The 22,252-nt window shown below is 43.3% G+C and overlaps 1 protein-coding gene across 4 annotated transcripts in view; it reads right to left on the minus strand.

Annotated features, from left to right (window-relative positions):
* Positions 1 to 493: 493 nt before the first annotated feature.
* LOC109409855 (transcription factor Ken 2) overlaps positions 494 to 22,252 on the minus strand; it is a 184,427-nt gene continuing 162,668 nt past the window's right edge. For all 4 annotated transcript variants that reach the window (XM_029875059.2, XM_062855667.1, XM_062855666.1 and 1 more), the window contains 5 exons: positions 9,058 to 9,223; positions 8,781 to 8,995; positions 8,039 to 8,709; positions 5,455 to 5,716; positions 494 to 5,389 (listed from right to left, as the gene is read on the minus strand). In XM_029875059.2, coding sequence (XP_029730919.2) covers positions 4,683 to 5,389; positions 5,455 to 5,716; positions 8,039 to 8,709; positions 8,781 to 8,995; positions 9,058 to 9,223 — 2,021 coding nt within the window. In that variant the 3' untranslated portion in view covers positions 494 to 4,682. The remainder of the gene's footprint in view (positions 5,390 to 5,454; positions 5,717 to 8,038; positions 8,710 to 8,780; positions 8,996 to 9,057; positions 9,224 to 22,252) is intronic.

The following is a 22,252-nucleotide window of genomic DNA, read 5'->3' on the forward strand; positions in this document are numbered from 1 at the left end:
TCTGAATAAATATCCAGAGGAATTTCTGAATTAATCCCTGAGCGAAATACTCAAACATTCTCTGAATTGATTTGTGACAAAATCATGGAAGCATTGGTGAAGCAATCCATGCCAGATTTCGTAAAAGAAGTGTTGGTGACACTTATGGATGAATACATGGAATATTTTCTGAAATAATCTGTAACATGATGATTTGCTTTGCTTTGAAACCTATGTGTAACATGTGTACAAATGATCATGTACGCATTGGATTGCAATCTGCTGAGAAAGAAGAACAATAGCTTCGGTGGAATCACCATTCTAGTGGATGCTAATCGAGGCAGGCGTAGAGCAGCGCAAGTTATACGGTTACGACAATGGTGTGATCACAAAATAACTAGAATAAACAGCAGTGACGGCGTACATGGAGCAAGACGAAGGGGACAGGGACAACGACGTAGTGCATTCGGGACGTTTGTCTTTTCTCGGTCTTGACATGAATTTAAGCACACTATTTACAACAATCTTAAACACACTGAACGGTGTTTCTTTTTATTCCTCATCTTTTGTTTTTAATCTACATATGTACTCTTATCAATGCGTGTTTGTGTGTGTATGTGTGGGCGTGTACAGGGAAGGTAAAAGGTATATTAAACTAGAACAAATTCTTAAGTGGATCGGATGGATCTTCTTCTTCGCCATTTTTTTTTGTTTTTTTTCCTACTTGTTCCTACTTGTGTTTCATTTTTATCTAAAAGTTATATAGTAACGAATGTTTCATTTTTTTGGTGGTAAAGTTGTCTTTTCTTTCTTCCATTCAAATGGGGGGCTTGTCAACTACTCTACTTTCGAGTATAAAGGTAAAATTACACTACTAGAGGGTTTTTGTTACTTTTAAGTAGCTGCATTCATAATACATTCAGTTTATAATACACTAGCTCGGCGTTTCCGCCTCCATCTTGGGGATTTGCGTACCTAGTTAAGTATATGTCTTGATTTACTTAGATTAGAAGTGGAAGATGTTTACAAGGTTTTTTGTTTCTGTCTGTTGTCCTTGTCGGACTAAGAACCGTTCTCTACAAACGCCTTTGAGAACAACTTGCATTCTAAACGTTTCTTTTTAATTTATTAAATATTAGATCACTATATGTACACAAGAAAAATATATAATTTTATATAGATATGAACAAAAAATTAAACTATGAACAAATGGTAAAGAATTAACACTAGTAATCTTAATGTCAAAAATTTACAATCTACTTTCTACAGAGAAGAAGAAGATGATGACGGAGCAAATAGCTGTACAGTTGCGCGCATTGTGCATATATCTAACATTTATGTATAACTTTTTCACATCCAGTGCTTCTGCTTTCGGTACGAGACAGAGAGAGAAAAGCATAATATTTTCTACTGGTTCTGGGAAGCGGCGGTGAAGCCGCATCCGGCTTCACTCGCACATTCACGTTCTAAAAAAAACGAAAACGAAACAACAATGACCGGGTGTTTTGTCTTTTTCTTTCGTCGAAATCGATCCAAGCAACCGCCGCCGTCGCGTCGGTTGCATTGCGATCGCTGTTTTGGCTTATCAACTACGATAGAACGCCATCTTGGGCGCCTGCTATGATCGACGATCGATGATGAACGGGTTTGATGGGGTTATGTGTTCACGGTGACACGGTGACTGACTGACTGACAGGTATGTGTGTGAGTGTAACTTTTTGGCTTTCATTTGTTTCATTGTGTGAGTGTTGCAGCAATGCTGCTGAGTGTCCTCTATTGTCGTTTGTGGTTATCTTTTTGTGTCTTCTATTCAGAGTTAGAGAAGATCTCGCTTTGTACACGGAGGCGAGACCACCGTGCACTGACACCTACACACTATACCTATTGTATCGATTATAGAGTTTATAAAGATTATAATATCCTAACTTGCGAACGGAATGATTGTGAGATTTTATCGGTTTTGTTTAGCTTTCGGCTTTTTGAATACCATCATTAAGTAGATATGGGGAGAGGGAGGAAGGTTTCCTCGCTTCGTATTTAACGTTGGTTGGTTTGCGTTTTTTTTTCAATATTTTGTCTAATATTTGTGCTTCACTACAAATGTAATTTGTACCATTGGTTCACTATATATTTTAATTAGTATCAAACCACACACGCTTTCTTTTTCGAGGGGAGCAGAATTTGTACGGTTCTGCTCTGCGCGTTGTCTTTTTTTTTGCGCTCAACTATAAGTAATGAGGATTAGTCGTTTTGTCGGCTTTCAAGAGGGAATAAACGTGTATTAATTTTGTCAGTTTTGACGTACTAGAATAGTGTATTTTGATTAATTGGATCGTGAGAATTGGTGAGTTCATTCGTGTTTTCGAAGTATATTTTTTGGCATATTTGTTGTATTTGGGAATGTATGGAAACTGCTTGCAAATCTGTTGGAAATAAATACACCTGGAACTATTGCCTTTAGTGTTAACAACGGGAGAGTCATCGTTTAAACTAAAAAAAAAATAAACTTTGAAAGAGCTGTATCGAAGAAACCAATTCGGGTTAGGATAATTCGAAAATTTAAGTTCATGCTTAACACGTTTGACAGTTGATCGATAAGATTTTTTATCGATCCCATCGATTGCATTTATAATCCAACAGTTCCTGAAACAGTTTCCAATCATCATAATTTGGAGGTTATGTTCAAGATACGTTCACAGAATATGGGTTATGTCTCTGTCACATTAATTCAAATCGTTTTCGCTTCATATCGTTTGAGTGTCTGTATATGTGTGTGTTATCATTCGGTGGTGGTGGTGGTTTCGGATGTTAAATAGCAATAAATTAAGGAAAAATACTCTAAACAATATAGACAAAACAAAAAACTAACATACTGTACGTTCGGCTTAAGTAACTTCTGTCGATTGTGTTTCTAGCTGTGTTTCGCTCTCACTCTGCGGTTTTGGATGGATGGTTTCTGGCTTAGCACTCGCTTCACTCTAATGTCTGATCTCACTTACTTGTGTGTACTTGGTATTGGTAATCGCGTTTTTTTTTCTGACTATTGTTGCTTGCTTGTTTGTGTTTGTGTGTGGCTGTCTGTGTATTAACTGTTTTAAAAATAACCTACCGAACAATTTTGATTGCGTCTGTTGTTGGCTTAAGATTAACGAAAAATACTTAGAAGGTAAATATTGCTTCGTGTAAACAAGGAAAAAAACTAATCCGGAAAATTTAGAGTCAAACACGTTTGACGTTTGACGTATTGTTAAAAACGAGACAATGAACAAAACAATAACAAACAAAAGAACGCTACTCGCGCGAACATCACACGAACCGATCCGGTTTGGGGGTTGGGTCTCATTTGATTGTGTTGGTGTGGTAGTGTCTGACTGTTTATAAAACGGTACTATTTAACGTTGTAGTAGTAGTATTAGTTGTAGTAGCAGTATGTACTTGTATTGGTAGGGCGTATACTCGAGTATCCAAAAAACGAACAACGTTGGCGTCTTTTTTACAGTTTTGTACGGTTCGAAATTATCGGCAACTCTGTCGGTAACGTACGTAACTCCTTACCTTTTTGTTCAACCCTGTGATTTTTTGTTTGGCTTGTGACAGTTGTTTGAAAGTGGATAAGAATCCACAGACTATTTTAACCATCAAATTGTTTGGAACATCAACAATTGAATTGTTCGGAAGCGTGCCGGGATGACCTCGTTGGAATGCTTAGAAGAACATCTGGATGACCATAAAAAGAATGACTGCTGAAACTGAATCGAGATGGCCACAGTAGAATTGATTGAATGTGCATCGGGATGACCAGGATGGAACAGAACAGTAGCAATGGATCAAGTCAACTGCAACCGAATTGTTGAGACGTATCGGGATGACCACGATGGAATTGTTCAGAAGCGCATCGGGATGACCATCATAGATTACTTTGTAAGTAAAGCGTGATAACTCTGTTGAAACGGGTGAAACGGATCCAGATGACCGCAATATGGTTGTTTAGATGCTCCTCAGGATGATTATGAAGGAACAAGATAGTCGCAATAGATTAGATCAACCGTAATCGTATTACTTAGAACTCTATGGAGATGACCACGATGGATTTACTTAGAAGTGCATCGGGATGACCATCATTCAATGCTTGAACGCATCGGGATGACCATCATGGACCGAAGAGGGATCACTTTTCTGAAATTGCCGAAACAGATCGCGATGATCGCAATACTGTTTAGAAGTACATCGGGATGACCGTCATGAAATTATTTGACAATGGGTCGGGATAACTTTAAAGAATCATTAGTTAGTGAATCAGAATGATCACCTGTAGCGAGTCTAGTGAACACAAGTGTGAAGCGTTACGAACGTTACTTGAACTGTTGTCGACATCGAGCCACACAGTTAGGTTTAAACGGGTCTTACGAGATGCATTTAGCAACATCTCGATCAAACAACACGAATAGCGTTCCTTTTTAACGTTCGGCGTCTCTGCGTGACTGTAAGTGTATGTGTTTATGTATGTGTGTGTGCGTAGCATATTTTGCCTTTGTTCAACAATTGCAAAACTTATATCTTTAAGGTTATGCGTTTCTATCACATGGTCGATTCAAATATTGTTATAAACATCTAAAACGTCTATCTTACAAACGGGTGGTGTGCATCTCCAGCCGGTAGCAGCAGTAGTAGTAGAAGTATCGGTCCAGGTCCAGCAGCTGGTATCATTCGTGAAGGTTCTTGCTCAGCAGCAGGTTGTTGTGATGCCCGGACAGATGCCGCACCAGCTCCTGTAGCGTCTCGAAGTACAGCGTACAGAAGCAGCAGGTATACCTCCCGCCCGCTTCCGGCGCGTTGATGATGTTCCGATGCACCGAACAGAGATGCTTCAGCAGATGGGCCTTCTGTTTGAACATGGCCACGCATAACCGGCAGGCGAACGGCTTCTCGCCGGTATGCACTCGCAGATGCGTCTTCAGGTTCCAACTCATGCCGAAGGTCTTGCCACAGTACTCGCAGCGGTACTCCCGGACGGCCGTGCTGCCTCCCATGCTGCCACCTCCGCCGCCTCCAGCACCTCCGGTTCCGGGACCGTTGCCTCCATTGTTGCCACTGCTTCCGGATCGGGCGTTCAGCTCGGCTTGACTACTCTCGAAGTTCTTCATTTGCTGGATGAGCTCCGCAGGGCTGGTCTCCGCGTTGGGACCGCCGTGGACGTACGGAATGCCGAGCAGGTCGCCGGGACCGCCTGGAAGTCCAGCCAGGGCAGCCGTTGGCCAGGGATACACAAACGGAGCGACGGCCAGCTTGTTGTCCGCACTGGGCGGTCGTATCCGGTTGTTGTTGTTATTGTTATTGTTGTTGACCGCGTGGTTGTTCGCTAGAGCAAGTTCGGCGGCTCGTGCAGAGTTCGGAGAACCCGGTCGGACATCTGTGCGAAATAGGCTAGCATTAATACCGAAATTCCACTCGATCATCCCCGTAGATTGTACTTACCTGGCAGGTACGTTGGAGCGGATAGGAAGCATTTCCGCGTCCGCAGGTCGTCCGGGCTAAGGTAGCTCGGCACGAAGGGCGGATTCTGGGCAGGAGAGTTGTGGAACCCGGGTCGACGCTTCCGATGGGGCGTCACCATCAGGTTATCCGGGGAGTTGTGAAGTAGCTCGTGCTCCAGCGGTTTCAACTGCTCGGCGTCCGAATGGATGAAGTATGCTTTCCGTTTGCTGCGGAACGGGTCCAGGTAGCGGGGTAGTAGATTCTGAAAAGGAGGGAGAAAGTTGAGAATCTGTAAGATTGAGGATCTTCCTGCAAGATCGAAGGTCTCCCTGCAGAACCAAGTGTCTTCCTGCAAGATCGCGGGTCTTCCTGCAAGATCACGGGTCTTCCTAAAAAATCGCAAGACCATGGGTCTGCAAGACCGCAAGTCGTCCTGCAAGACCGAGGGTCTTCCTGCAAGACCACAGGTCTTCTTGCAAGACCACGGGTCTTCTTGCAAAACCACGGGTCTTCTTGCAAGACCACGGGTCTTCTTGCAAAACCACGGGTCTTCTTACAAGACCACGGGTCTTCCTGCAAGACCACGGGTCTTCCTGCAAGACCACGGGTCTTCCTGCACGACCACGGGTCTTCTTGCAAGACCACGGGTCTTCCTGCAAGACCACGGGTCTTCCTGCAAGACCACGGGTCTTCCTGCAAGACCACGGGTCTTCCTGCAAGACCACGGGTCTTCCTGCAAGACCACGGGTCTTCCTGCAAGACCACGGGTCTTCCTGCAAGACCACGGGTCTTCCTGCAAGACCACGGGTCTTCCTGCAAGACCACGGGTCTTCCTGCAAGACCACGGGTCTTCCTGCAAGACCACGGGTCTTCCTGCAAGACCACGGGTCTTCCTGCAAGACCACGGGTCTTCCTGCAAGACCACGGGTCTTCCTGCAAGACCACGGGTCTTCCTGCAAGACCACGGGTCTTCCTGCAAGACCACGGGTCTTCCTGCAAGACCACGGGTCTTCCTGCAAGACCACGGGTCTTCCTGCAAGACCACGGGTCTTCCTGCAAGACCACGGGTCTTCCTGCAAGACCACGGGTCTTCCTGCAAGACCACGGGTCTTCCTGCAAGACCACGGGTCTTCCTGCAAGACCACGGGTCTTCCTGCAAGACCACGGGTCTTCCTGCAAGACCACGGGTCTTCCTGCAAGACCACGGGTCTTCCTGCAAGACCACGGGTCTTCCTGCAAGACCACGGGTCTTCCTGCAAGACCACGGGTCTTCCTGCAAGACCACGGGTCTTCCTGCAAGACCACGGGTCTTCCTGCAAGACCACGGGTCTTCCTGCAAGACCACGGGTCTTCCTGCAAGACCACGGGTCTTCCTGCAAGACCACGGGTCTTCCTGCAAGACCACGGGTCTTCCTGCAAGACCACGGGTCTTCCTGCAAGACCACGGGTCTTCCTGCAAGACCACGGGTCTTCCTGCAAGACCACGGGTCTTCCTGCAAGACCACGGGTCTTCCTGCAAGACCACGGGTCTTCCTGCAAGACCACGGGTCTTCCTGCAAGACCACGGGTCTTCCTGCAAGACCACGGGTCTTCCTGCAAGACCACGGGTCTTCCTGCAAGACCACGGGTCTTCCTGCAAGACCACGGGTCTTCCTGCAAGACCATGGGTCTTCCTGCAAGATCACGGGTCTTCCTGCAAGATCACGGGTCTTCCTGCAAGACCACGGGTCTTCCTGCAAGACCACGGGTCTTCCTGCAAGACCACGGGTCTTCCTGCAAGACCACGGGTCTTCCTGCAAGACCACGGGTCTTCCTGCAAGACCACGGGTCTTCCTGCAAGACCACGGATCTTCCTGCAAGACCGAGGGTCTTCCTGCAAGCCCGCAGGTCTTCCTGCAAGACCACGGGTCTTCCTGCAAGACCAAGGGTCTTCCTGCAAGACCACGGGTCTTCCTGCGAGACCGCGGGTCTCCTACAAGACCGTGGGTCTTCCAGCAAGACCACGGGTCTTCCTGCAAGACCACGGGTCTTCCTGCAAGACCACGGGTCTTCCTGCAAGACCACGGGTCTTCCTGCAAGACCACGGGTCTTCCTGCAAGACCACGGGTCTTCCTGCAAGACCACGGGTCTTCCTGCAAGACCACGGGTCTTCCAGCAAGACCACGGGTCTTCCTGCAAGACCACGGGTCTTCCTGCAAGACCACGGGTCTTCCTGCAAGACCACGGGTCTTCCTGCAAGACCACGGGTCTTCCTGCAAGACCACGGGTCTTCCTGCAAGACCACGGGTCTTCCTGCAAGACCGAGGGTTTTCCTACAAGACCGAGGGACTTCCGGCAAGATCACGGGTCTTCTTGGAAGATCACGGGTCTTCCTGCAAGACCGAGGGTCTTTCTGCAAGACTTATGGCCTTTTTACAAGATTGAAGGTCTACCTACAAGACCGAGGATGTTCTTGCAAGATCGTTCTTGCAAGAAGCGTTTCTGTAATACCGCCGATATTATTCCGTTGGTTTTCTTGCAAGTCCGCTATGCTTCTTGCAAGATCGCTAATTCTTCACTCATCCCCAAATCCCCTGCAACTCACCTTGGTGGGAGCATTGCCTATCGTTTCCACGTCGATGTTCGCATCGTCCGAGTCGACGTCCTGAGTTTTCACGATCGACAGATTCACCGGATCCGACGAGCTTCGCCTCCGGTTCCCAATGGACTCTGCTCGCCTGGCTTCCCGTGCTTCCGCACTGACCGCTTCCTCGTCCTCGCGATCCTCCACATCCAGCTCATAATCCTCATCCTCTTCCGGATCCCGTTCGCCGCTCCCACTTCGTCGCCCGCCACCTATGCTTCCACTCAGGTTCGTCGGCGTTGGCCGATCTGCACTCTCGCCGGCTACCGATCCGGATCGCCCTCGATCAGCACCACTGCCTTCGCTGCCGTCGTTCCCGCTCCCACCTCCGGCGTCGTCATCGCCATCGTGCCGTGTGATCTGGTGATGGTGATGATGGTGGTGGTGATGGTGCGGCTGCAGGTTGTTGTTACTCTTGATGATCGCGTCGTCTACCTCTTCCATGTATTCGCCATCTTCGCGATCGCCGTCCTCACTGCTGCCGGAATTCCGCTCACTTTTGACGCTGATCTTCTGGCTTGTCCGATCGGCACCACCGAACGATTCCTGGCTTTTGGATCTCCGCCGCGGGTGACTCGATGCGATACCCTCGTTCCGGTTGATGTCTACGTGCGGTTCCGATTTGTGGGATTCTGAAAAGTGGGGTGGAGATGATCACGTTAGTCTTCTGGGACGTTGATCCCGCCTTGGACATCGATCTTACCTGTGTCGTTCGAGTCCTCGCCGTTCTTCCATATGCTGGCCTTGATCTGTAGCAGCGCTAGCAGGTCCTGCAGGTGGTGGTACTCTTCGACGGATCGCACGTACACCTGGCCGGAGTACAGGAAGTCCAGCAGCAGCCGGAAGTAGCACACTTTGACGTCCGGGAAGTACACCGTGGTGATGCCATCAAGGATGGGCGTGTCTTCCAGGATCATTCTGAGGGGAAGAGATCAAAAATTAAGGTCTTGATTCCGGGAACATCTGAGGGGTGAACGAACCTGATGAGGGGGCTGGCCGCGGCCAGGACCAACTTGTGCGCCCGGACCGTCTCCTTGCCATCGCAGATGAGCAGGAGGTCTGTTGCATGCTCGCCCCGGAATGCTGCACCGATTTCCTGGAGTATGCATTCGCCGTGTTTGCTATATTGCAGCATCAGCATCCTAACTGTAAGAGAGAAGGAGAGGATAGATATTAGATTTATAGTTTGTACTTGATTACGGGGACGGTTTACATGGTGTTGTGATTTGAATCTCCGGAGTAGTCCCTTCAATATCCTTAAGAACTTAGGTTAAAATTGGACGAACGATCGTTCTGCTAGTAAGAACCTCTACCTAACACTGAGATCTTAGAACTAGAATGACACCGCATTCCAGCCCAGCACGAGGAGAAAGACACTCGTGACACATATTACTTGCATCAGCCGCGCGCTACCGGGCTTTCCCTGATGGCGAATAATACATGTGCATAATGTAGCATTTTTTAACCATTGACGACCCGTTGCTTTGCGTTGCTCGAGTAATGACACAAAACAGTTCTAATTACTTGACATCGAGTAGACATGTGGCATGCGGCGCGGCTGTGATCTTACGCGCGATCGTTAGTCATACCTATCTATGTACAAGAGAGCGGCTGGATGACAAGTTGCGCCGCCAAGGCTGGACTTTCTTGAAAGTTTACGAGAAGAGTGACGTGAGATCGTTTGTCATACGGGCAATTTGCGCTGGAAGGGGATATTTGCATAATTTTCTCTTGCAGCTGATGGGAAATTAGATGAATAAGTGACCTTCATACAGGTATTGTGCGCAATGTCAATCGTTGCCATCGGCATTTTTGGCAGAGAGAAACGATAGATCCATAATAGAGCAAGTCCGGAAGGGCAGAACTAGAATTATCGAGAAGAGATATACACCAGTAATGTAACGAAAAAATCCGCTTCTCATGACAAAATATACTATCGTACAGTGCTGCAAAATATCAGCATATGATCAATATCTAACGAAACTTACTGTGACCCTCACTTCCAATGACAAACGGTGACCATTGAAACGTAAACGAACCACGTCAAAGTAATTCAAACTTATCCTCGTTCCAGGCTGTATTATCTCTATTCTTTATTATAGTTGAAATTAACCAAAAATCTCTCTTCTTTTTGAAACACACGATGTAGCACGAAGCTCTGACTGCATATTTTATTGTTCCACGCCTAGCATTCATACTCATAGAGCGTGCTGTATTAGTGTTTGTAGTGCCGTGCACTAAACAACACTAAACCAATTGACCCTCATTGGGGCCAAACTTGATGACGATCATTCAGCAGTGAGTGTTGCAATTTCTGCGTTTGAGCGACGTGTACCGTGCGATGGACTGCTATTGAGTATTGCAAAGTATAAGCGTGGTGGGAGTTCCCATTGTATCAATTTGTTCGTCGCGAATGTGTTCGTTAGCAACATTGGATTGAGGTGGCTCGCTTCAGTGTTAGATGGAGGAAAAAGGAAGACTGCTTTCAAATTCCACGAAGCTCAGCTAAAGTTCCGGGCGAAACTTCCTGGTTACCTCAGAGGTTACAATATCCTCGTGAGTAATCTCCGGCTAAAACATTCTGAGAAGCATAAGCGATCGGAACTTCAGAACACACAGAAGTTCCAAAAAGGACCATTTCTTCTGCTAGGCAACTTGAAGACTCCTTTTAAATTTTAAATTTCTTTGACTATTCCTTCCGAAATTTTGGGATTTTTTAGGAAATTGCATTGTGAATCCCTCGGAAATACTGCAACAATTTCTATGGATAATCCTTTGAAGTTCCATTGGAAATTTCTAAGGTTTTTTTAAACTCATGAAACCCTCATTAAAAAAACTGCTAGAGGAGTTTGCTAAGGATGTACAGAATGAATTTACAAAAGAATTGCCGTATGAATTTTAATACGGAATTGTGAAAAAAAAAAAATGAAAAGTCCTGTACGGAACTTCCAAAGGAACTCCTATAAGAATTGCCAATAGAATTTTGTGAGGAATTCTCGAAAAAATCAAATCAAATCAGTTCCCAAAATACAATCATTTACAAAGAAACCAGTTTCTGAAAAAAAAATCCGAAGGAACGGAACTACCATATGAATTTTGAGGAGGAATTCCCGACGATGATGTAAAGAATTTCCGAAGGAATTTTGAAAGAAATTTCCGAATCAATTACTGGATGATTTTCATTAAATATTGCTTGAAAATTTTTCAAAATAGTTGCAGAAGAAACTTCCAAAGAAATTTCAAGAATAGCCGATAAACTAATTTCCAAAGTGATTGCCCAGTCGATTCCCAAAAGAACTGCCGATGCATTTTCTAAATAAATTGTCGAAGCTGTTTCCAAAGTAAATAATTACTAAAAAAGTTTTCGGAAAGATTGCCTGAGAAATTTCCGATGCAATTTCCAAAGTTATATTCACAGAACAATAGGATGTTTGCAAAACTTCGTTTTCAACTGATTAGATTGTCTGAATTTCTTTTCCTTTTAGAATTCGTTCCACATTTTGGAGACTCCTTTGGTCAATTTCTTTAGAAATGCCTTTGGAAATTCGAACATCAATTTCTTATGAAGTTCTTTTAGAATTTTGCTATGTGAATCTTCGCCAACTTTTTATTTTAAATCGTTCAGTAAACCCATTGGGCTTTACTTCGAAAATAAATCGAGACGTGAATTTCGACAGACAGTTTTACCCTTGAAAAATGCATAACACACAAGGCCGAAACGTCGAGCAATAAAAAACCGTTTGTTTTGATTTTCTCGGGACTGAGCAGTAAATCAATTTAGAAAAAAGTTTGATAACTATTTCGACAGTTCCTTTTTCAATTCCTTCTGAGATTCATTTGGATTTTAATCTTTGAGAAATTCTTCGGAAAAGCATTAGTAATGCAATTTTTTTGGTCATTTACTTTGGAAATTCATTCGCAAATTCGTTTGGAAATTCTTTTGAAAATGCCTTTGAGAATTCATTCTGCTTTTTTTGGAATTCCTTCTTCAATTTATCAGAAAAGTTCATTAAATATACTCTCGGATTTTTTTTTAGATTTCGCTCTGCAAGTTTTTGGGTATTCCTTCAGAATTTTTTGCGGCGGTTTCTTCGAGGTTTTTGTATACAAAATTTATTTTTAAATTCCCATGAAAATTTCTGCAGCAATCTATTTTTATATTTGTTAGGCAACATTTTTGGAGATTCCTTTTGCAACTTATCTGGAAATTGCCTTAACGATTTAAAAGCATTAATCGAGAGCTATTCGCTCTTTGTAGTAAGCACGACACTAGACAACAGACTAGCATGCAACGCTCTGTGGCACAACCGAAAACATTTCCTAACAGCTGCGGCGGGATAAAACCCGCCCTGACTAAAAGTTTGGTCAATTCCTTTGGAAATTTCTTAGTCAATGTTTTTTGAAAATTGCTTAAAGAACTTGGAAATGTATTATGAAAAAAATTACCAAAAAAAAATAAAAGGAATTGGCTTATCAGATAAAAAAACAGTTACTGCAAAGTTCTACTTAAAAGGAATTGCCTAAGGAATTCCTATACGAATTGCCGATGAAATTTCCAATGGATCAGTTCCCAGAAATTTCCCAAATCAATTTCCAAAAGATTAGCCAATGTAGTTTACAAAGAAAAAAGTTTCTTACAAAATTTCCGAAGGCACTCCCAGATGGATTTTGTGGATGAGTTTCCGAAAAAAAAATCAAAAGCAATTTTCAAAAGAATTGCTAAATAATTTCTCAAAAAAAAAAACGTTTCTTAAAAATTTCCAAAATAGTTGGCGTAAAACCTACTAATGAAATTTGAAGAAATTTGCAAAGCAATTATCGAATCAATCTACAAGGAACTGCCGAAACTGTTCCAAAGTAATGACCAAAAAGTTGTCATTGGAATTTCCGAAAAAAAATCCAATTAAATTTCCGAAAGATTTTTCCATTAAATTCCCAAAGGTATTATCAAATAAAAAACGTACATTAAACCACCGATCAACAAGCATATTTTCGATTTATCGCTCTCTGTGAAGTAATTCACAATCATGATTGAATTCTAAGTGAAAAAAATAAGATTCTCATTTTCAAAAATTTGAATTTATATTGAAGGATATATCCTGGCTACAATTACTGTGGTACAACTTGAACACCTAAACTGGTTCGCTTGCTTTGAAGACGTATTGAGTGTAACAAATCTAGCCCAGCCACCCAGAACGTGGAGCAAAGGAAGTATATAGGGAGCATTGGGGAATTTTTAATCGTCGTAATGGTTTCATATGGCGACCGTGACAATGAAAAAATGTATAGATTGAAACAATTATTGGAAGATATATTCAACCCTGCTGACCAGCTTGGTTCGAGGTTTCGTTCGTCAGCTGTGTGCCTCTAAAATGTGTATACAAAATTGGAATGGGATTCCTTGATGTTTCTCCTAAAGGCCAGAACACATGGGGTAAATACCCCTGTGATCCATCCCTGGAAGCTGAGGATCAAGCAGTGACCATAATCTTCTTAGCAACGTCACTCCCACCGATTTTCCTATATTATGATATGGAAAAAGGAAAGGTTGGCACAAGATGTCGCCGTTCAAAGACTTAAATTTAGAACCAAGTTTGAAATTGGATTCCACAGCTACTTTTTATATCGCTGCAGGGTAGGTCTGACCGCTTCAATGCTTGTAATACTTTTCCGCTGTACTACAAGTATTAATAATGGCAAGACAAATGATCGAAGTAGTTGATTCTATTATTTTCCAGGATTCTGAAATTCGAAATTAGTGAAATGGTAAATAGTTCTAGTTTGAAATTTTCGTACTGGGGTTTCAAAAATGTTCCTACCTGACATACACGGTGAAAATAAATTAACCGAAGTATGTGTTATAAGCTAGGGGCGAGACATAAGATTCAAAAATTGAAAAATGCATTCTCAAAGGAATTTCTCAAATCGATTTCCAAAACGATTTGCCGAAGTAGTTTGCAAAGAAAAAAAGTTCCTGAAGGATTGTCCAAAGGAATTACCAGATGAGTTTTGTGGAGGAGGTTTCGACCTAATTTCCAAGGAATTTCCGAAGAAATCTTTTCGAAATAAATTGCCAAAAGAATTTCTGAATAATCTTTCTGAATAAATTGCTTGTAGAATACCCACTATTATTTGCGAAGAAACTGGCAAAGAAATTTGAAGAATTGGCGATGAAATCTGCAAAGTTATTGCCGAATCAATCCTCGAAGGAACTTTCGAAATTGTTCCAAAGTAATGACCAACAGAGTTTTCAGAAGGATTGCCTAAGAAAGTTCCAAAGGTATTGCCAAATGATTTGCCGAAGAAATTTTCAAATAAATTTTCGAAAAACACTCCAATAAATTGATGATGATTAACCTGGGCTTGTTAGGGGAATATCTGTAAATAAAAAGAAAATCGGGTTAAGTACGGTTCCTTTGAATTCCACTAAGAATTTGCATCCTTTGACAGATACGTATTTCGACCTCAACTGTAAGGTCGTCTTCAGTGTCTTGTACTTGACTCAGTGTCGAGTCAAGTACAAGACACTGAAGACGACCTTACAGTTGAGGTCGAAATACGTATCTGTCAAAGGATGCAAATTCTTAGTGGAATTCAAAGGAACCGTACTTAACCCGATTTTCTTTTTATTTACTCCAATAAATTGCCAAAGGGTTTTTTGAATAGGTTCACTAACAATTGACCGAAGGGTATCCAAAAGAATTGTCGAGGAAATTTTAAAAGAAATTCAGAAAGAAACAATACATTTGCGGAAAATTACTAAAGCAAATTAAAAAAAAACAATCAGATTTTAATTGTCATAAAGATAGATTTATATTGAAGGATATATGGATACGTGGATGAAATAAAACTGAGACTAACCTTATCACCTAAACTGATTCACTTATGAAGGGCTAATGAGTGTAATAAAACTGGGTCAACTAGCCAACAAACGTGGAGCGAAGAAAGTAGATAGCTTCAGGGATTTTTAAGTTGACGGAATGGCTTTATATGGCGACCGTGACTGAAAGGTAAAAATGAAAAGCAAAACAACCACTAGGACCAACTGGAGACCCAAGTGGACCTATCGATGAAGTATGTTTCACGACAACCCAACTTCTTGCAGGCACGCTTTCTTGTTCAACGAAAAGCGGAGTGACGATAGACTGGGAGGTCCTTTGTTCAATGCAGTATTAACAACGCATTAAACATAAGATAAATCATTCGTCATTAGTGCAAACGCTGGAAAAAAAAATCCTCCAAATTACGCATCACTATATCAACCTTCTCCGATCGGCACTTGTCAAGCCCAAGTCACGATTCCCTTTCGCTAGGCTCAGGTTATTGTTATTGTTCATATTCGTAACTAAATCACCACCCGGGCTCGGGCAGGTCGTATGAGCCACTTCTCTGTTCTCTAGTAAATATGAATAATACACGACATACTCAATCAGAGCCTCTCGATCACCAACCACACACACACAACACCTGTCATCGAGGGATCCAGCGATCAAGAGAGCGCGAATGAGACAGCAACTCGCTTGACCTTGGACTTGACTCGACTTCTTCGACAACGACTTCTCCCACTCCTCCCTGTGGTTGTTGTTGTTCTTCGTTTTCATTTTCGTGCGGTCGGTGTGAAGCGTTGTTAGTTACCTTTCCTCTGGGAATAGCCACTACATACCTACCCGTCTACTAAACACAACCATAACAACTATAATGCGGGAAATGTGTCATATTTGAGTTGTTTGTTGTCGGTGGTGAATGATACAGTCACCACCGACCGCGGGGCTTGCAGAGTCAGTCGTCGTCGTCGTCAAATCAACCCGACCGATCACCACCGACTGCCGATCGCGATCGATGCAACATTTGATGAATATTCCCTTCCGCTGACCCCCCCCACTCCTGGTCTGAGCGTTCTTCTTATTCATCATAATGATCTTGGCAGGAAAGGAATTCCAGCTTAGAACTCTCCCGGACCTTGTTTCGGATTTCTACTGGGATTTTTTTTTTCAAAATTTCTGCCGTAGTTCCTCTCGTTATTCTGCTAAGTATTTTTATAAGAACACTTATTAGAATTGTTCCCGGGTTTTCCCCCGGGTGTTGTCAAAAGCTTTACCTGGGATTTCTCCCCGTGTTCCCTAGGCTGCTAGCTCATCTAGATTCTAGAGGCTTCTACCAGAATGTCTTGCGAAGATCTCCTCGGATTTTCAAAAGATATTTCTGCGAGATTTCTTCGAGAATGTTCTCAGGTCACCTTCATACCTTCTGAAAGCATCTCTGAAAGAGCTTCTATAGGAAAACTCGTGTTGGAATAGTTGCGGGAGCTTCTGAGGAAATCCCTGATTAAACACCTGGGTGTATCTCTGAATCCTCTTGGAACTACTGGAGAGATCCCTGAAGGAACGTCTGGAGCAATCCCTGTTAGAATACTATACTGCAGGATTCCAGCGGTTTTCAGCAGACGATACGGTAGCTGACTACCACCGGAAGCTGGACGGGCCGATAAGTGAAATCGACGAGAGCGGTAATCTCAACACTCTGTGGGAGTCTATCCACGGAACGATGGGTACGACAGCGCGGGAGGTGATAGGCACTATTCAAAGACGATCTAGTAATGGACGAGAAAAATGTGGCCAGAAGCCGAATGCTGGTGTCGGCAATCCGGCAAAGCAGAGAGTGCTGCATAGAAGCAAGAGTAGCCGAAAAACGAATCCACCGCAAAAGGAAAAGAAAGCATAAGGAAAATGTGACTGCTCGGGCACAAGAGAGTACAAAACAGAGCGATATGCGGAGGTTTTACGAAACCGTCAAGAGCGTGAGGAAAAAAAATAGCGCCTTCTGCCGTCATGTGTAACAACAACCGTGATGGATACTTGCTGACAGATAAAACAATGGTGGCTTCCAGGAGGAGAGAGCACTTCGAGGTATTGTTGAGCGGTGGGTATGGAGGAGCGACAGACAGAATTCAAATCGGCGACGGCGGGCCGGCTGTGGAAGCTCCAACGCCACAGTGGGAAAAAATGGACCCAAAATCGCAACTTTTAGAAGCCGCTGGTTTGGAAAAGCATCAAATACCTATTTCTATGTAAAAAATGACAAGGAATCGAATGGTCGCCCCATTTTGCCCTTTTTTGCACTATTTTAATGCAAAACATAACAAAGCAAAGATAAACCTCTGCCGCCGACATATAACCCGGGAAAACGTTAAATACTATAGTAGAGGTTGTTCTCAATTGAAGTGGAACATTTCCGTGCTGATCAGATCACTATAACGCCCCATTTTGCCCCACACTACTTATTAATTATGAAAAAAAACTAGCACGAGATGTGACCTATTTTGCCCCAATTCACTCTAATTTTGATGTTTCGGTGCCAAATATGTCCAGAAAGCATATGAAGATCACCGCTGATGATCTACATCCATGAAAAACGTTCAATATTTTAGCAAAGATTATCCACCACGAGGGTGGAGCATTTTCAAATTGCCCATTTCACGATAATGTTCCATTTTGCCCCATATTCCTTCAAAACTATGAAAAATTAGTTTTTTCATATATTTTCAAGCTGTTTTCGAAGTTTTCATGCAATAACATGCAATTATGATGCAAATACTCTTAAATAAAACTAGATAGAGTTTATTCTTACCATGGATGAGCGAGGGATGTGACCTATTTTGCCCCAATTCATTCTAATTTTTATGTTTCGTTGCCAAATTTGACCAGAAAGCATATGAAGGTCTCCGTTGATGATCTACATCCATCATTATTCTAGCAAAGATTATCCGCAACGAATATGGAACATTTTCATGTTGCCCATAGCACAATAATGTCCCATTTTACCCCATATTCCCTAAAAATAAAAAAAATAGTTTTGATAGGTTTACAAGCTGTTTTCGCTGTGGTAAAGAGCTATAGGCTCTCTTTCGCTTTATGCGTTATTACAGTGTCCTTTTCAGCGCGCTGTTTGAACCCATTGTGGTACGCTTATGCGTTAGTATCCTCTTCCAGGGTACTTTTCATATTTCCCTACCTGTCCTTATCCTTATTTCCTTCCTTTTCCCTCAGGTAGATGATGAACGGTAATCAGACATGGGCAAAACACCAAACCGTGCCGCACCGGTGCGGTGGCGTGTTTGCCCGTAAACACACCACCGTGTGTGTTCATATCACCACCTTCGTTCAGCTTCTACACGGAAAAAACAGACTACCTAAAAAATACGTTAAAAGAACGCAAAAATAAGTAAACCGCTTGAACTTTTTACCCAGCAGTGGGTTGTTTCCTCGCTCTTCCCTTCGCAATGTTGTCAAAAACAAAGCGAGAAGCAGCTACCTAGCCGATAATGTCCGTGCGAGAAGCCAAATTTGGGTTTTTGCCGTTTACCCAAAAGTGGGTTTATTTCAACCCACTAGGGTACTTTCGAAAGTCAACGATGGGTAGAAAGAACTTTGCGATGGGTTGCAATTTTCTGCCGGGATCAAAAGGAAACTACCCACTCAGAGCTTTAACGCGGTGTAGCCAAATTTGGGTTCTCGCACGGAAGAGCCGATATGAGTGAAAATAACCTATATTTGGGTTGATTTCTGGTTCCGTGTACTGATGAACACGCAGTGCGACTGGCGAAACACTCGTGTCGGTGTTATAACTCGAGCCTCAGTTTAGGCTCCGTGTTTCAGTTTTGGTTGGGCACGGAGGCCGAGTGTTTCCGATTGTATGAAACACCAAAGCAGTAAGCTCGGCCACAGTGCGTGGTAGCTTGGCTGTACAGAGCTACTGAGTCAGAAGGGACGAGAAAGACACAAAAGGAGCCGCCAAGTACTTCACTCTCGTCATCGACCAACAGCATTTACAACTGGTGCTGGAGAACGAACGGCACTGAGCGCTTGAGCTCGCACGAGTGTTTTGTATAATCGGAAACACTCGGGCTCCGTGTTACCCGAAGCGTCAAACACCGTGCCCAGTGCCTGAGCACCGCCACAGACACCGGTGTTGAGCCAGACACGGTGCGTGTTCGTTCTGAAACACGAAGAGCTAGGTGGTGGCTTGGCACCCACGGTGGTGTGTTTGAGCATCGACTCCTCGTGCAGTGCAGTGTTTGGACATGTCTGACGGTAATGTTCCTCCCTCATATCAAATTATCTTTGTGTGTGTGTGTGTGTGTGTGTGATCCAACTAACCCCCACTGTCCGGCAGTGGTATTATGGAAGAAAGTTTTCTGCAATATCATTTTGATGCTTTTGCAAAAAGCTTTAGTCCGGGAGTTAGAAGGTGATAGCTAGCTCTATTGCAGATTCAGAGACCCATTTCAGAATGGCTGAAGAGACACGTCCATTCAGAAGTCACTTTCACTTACAATAAGCCCCGCATGTGTACATTACCGTTATCATTTGGATAATGATAATGCAAACACACTTCCTGATTCAAAGAGAATCTTTGAAACTGGTGCGTATTTAGTTCATTTTGTTGTAGTAAAAGTAATCGGAACATTCTCACCGGAATCCATCCAATCCAAGGTGGCGCTGCCATCACCAAGGCAACGTCTTCATTGTGCAGTCAGGCTTCCTCTTCGTCTCGTCACCGTTGCGCTTGCAGTCAGTCATCATTTGAACACACGTCACTTTAGCTCCTACGGAATTATGAATGTTGAGCCACACGGGATAATTCTCTAATCCCTCGCGAATCACTGATGGCATGGCGGTAGTTTAATAGCCACATACGTAAAAAAAAACACGGAACAAAACTGTAGTCATAGGGACTTTACAATGAAAAACTACTGGAAGGCGTAGCGCCATTGACCGTTCTACGTGAAACGCGAAATAGACGGCACATTCCTACTCTCTCGAAATAAATTTCAGCACCGTTTCCGAACCCGAACTACTTTAGCAGCGATATTCAAACACACACAATCTTTGAAACCCCCCGCTATCGCACGAGTCATTTGGAAATGATGATTCTTTTCGAAATCAATAAATCCACTATTGAAATTCTCACAGAACAAGCACTCTTTCACACGCGGAAGCTATCCGGATGGCGTAGCACCGGCCAAACCGTCAGCAGAATCACATAAAAATGACGAAAGCGAAAGAAACGCGACGAGCAAAACAAAACACGTCTGCACGCGGCTACGCCTACTGCGCTTCGAAAACAGCTCGAAAATACATATATGAAAAAACTAATTTTTCATAGTTTTGAAGGAATATGGGGCAAAAAGGAACATTATCGTGATATGGGCAACTTGAAAATGCTCCACCCTCGTGGTGGATAATCTTTGCTAAAATATTGAACGTTTTTCATGGATGTAGATCATCAGCGGAGATCTTCATATGCTTTCTGAACATATTTGGCACCGAAACATCAAAATTAGAGTGAATTGGGGCAAAATAGGTCACATCTCGTGCTCTTCCATGGTGAAAAACAACTCTATCTAGTTTTTTAAAGAGTATTTGCATCATGATTGCTATGATTTGCATGGAAGCTTCGAATACATCATGAGAACTTAAAAAAACTTATTTTCATAGATTTGAAGGAATATGGGGCAAAATGGGACATTAAAGTGATATGGGCAACATGAAAATGTTCCACCCTCATTGTGGATCATCTTCGCTGAAATATTGAACTTTTTTATAGATACAGATCGTTAGCGGAGATCTTCATATGCTTTTTGGTAAAATTTAGCACCGAAACATGAAAATAAGGGAGAATTGGGTCAAAGTAAGCCACAACTCGTGCTCTGTCATGGTGGAAATCAACTCTATCCAGTTGTTTGAGAATATTTGCATCATGATTGCTATGACTTAAATGGAAACATCGAAAACTGCTTGAAAATCTTATCCATGGACTAGTTTTTTCATAATTAATAAGTAGTGTGGGGCAAAATGGGGCGTTATAGTGATCTGATCAGCACGGAAATGTTCCATTTCAATTGAGATCAACCTCTACTATAGTATTTAACGTTTTCCCGGGTTATATGTCGGCGGCAGAGGTTTATCTTTGCTACTTTGTTATGTTTTGCATTAAAATAGTGCAAAAAAGGGCAAAATGGGGCGAAATGGGACCTCTCCCGTGGTCTGCACAAAACGAGACCACCACTATTCGATTCCTTGTCATTTTTTACATAGAAATAGGTATTTGATGCTTTTCCAAACCAGCGGCTTTCAAAAGTTGCGGGTCCATTTTTCCCACTGTGCAACGCTAGCCGAGATCAAGATAACCATTAGAGGACTAAAGAACAACAAGGCTGCTGGGAAGGATGAACTCTGAGCTTCCCAGGCACGGTAGTAAGCAGCTGTATTAACGGCTCCACCCCATTACCCCGAACGCCATTACCCCGAACGCCACTACCCCGAATGCCATTACCCCGAATAGGCCACTACCCCGGAAGCCATTACCCCGAATGGGTCATTACCCCGAAAGCCATTTCCCCGAAAGCCATCACCCCGAAAGCCACTACCCCGAAAGGGCCATTACCCCAAATCGTTCAGGAGATCACCAAAAAAGTGGTGACCGATTAGAAGTTGATAAAGGTGGTTGAAGAGGTCTCCAGTTAGCCTAGTGGTTAAGGCTATGGATCACCAATCCGGAGACGGCGGGTTCGATTCCCGTTCCGGTCGGGGAAATTTTCTCGACTCCCTGGGCATAGTGTATCATTGTACTTGCCTCACAATATACAAATTCATGCAATGGCAGGCAAAGAAAGCCCTTCAATTAATAACTGTGGAAGTGCTCAAAGAACACTAAGTAGAAGCGAGGCAGGCCAAGTCCCAGTGGGGACGTAGAGCCATAAAAAGAAGAAGAAAGAAGAAGAAAGGTGGTTATAAGTTAGAAAAGAGTAATCAGTAACTAGTGTAGGTATGAATACTCTTCTCCATCCTATGTTCCTATGTTAATTCTATTCTTAAACAGACGATTTAGGTATCGATTTTTTCCGTTTTCTTTTTGTAACGAGTAAAAAAAATATAAAAATAAAACACAAATCAAATAGCTCTTATTTACTTCGTTGTAGATAGCATGACAATGGGAGCACATTGTTTAAGATAGGTTCCGTTTCCCTTAGGTTTCCGTATATTGTGCTTCATGCAAAAGTAAGGTTCGTGAAAACGAAAGCAGCAAACGCAATGAAATTAAGAAGACAAGTAAAGACAAATTTTCAATATTTTAAACTAGCTGCTCTTTTGAACGTATAGCTATGGCTTTAAA

Source organism: Aedes albopictus, chromosome 3 (assembly GCF_035046485.1).
Source record: "Aedes albopictus strain Foshan chromosome 3, AalbF5, whole genome shotgun sequence".
NCBI lineage: Eukaryota > Metazoa > Arthropoda > Insecta > Diptera > Culicidae > Aedes > Aedes albopictus.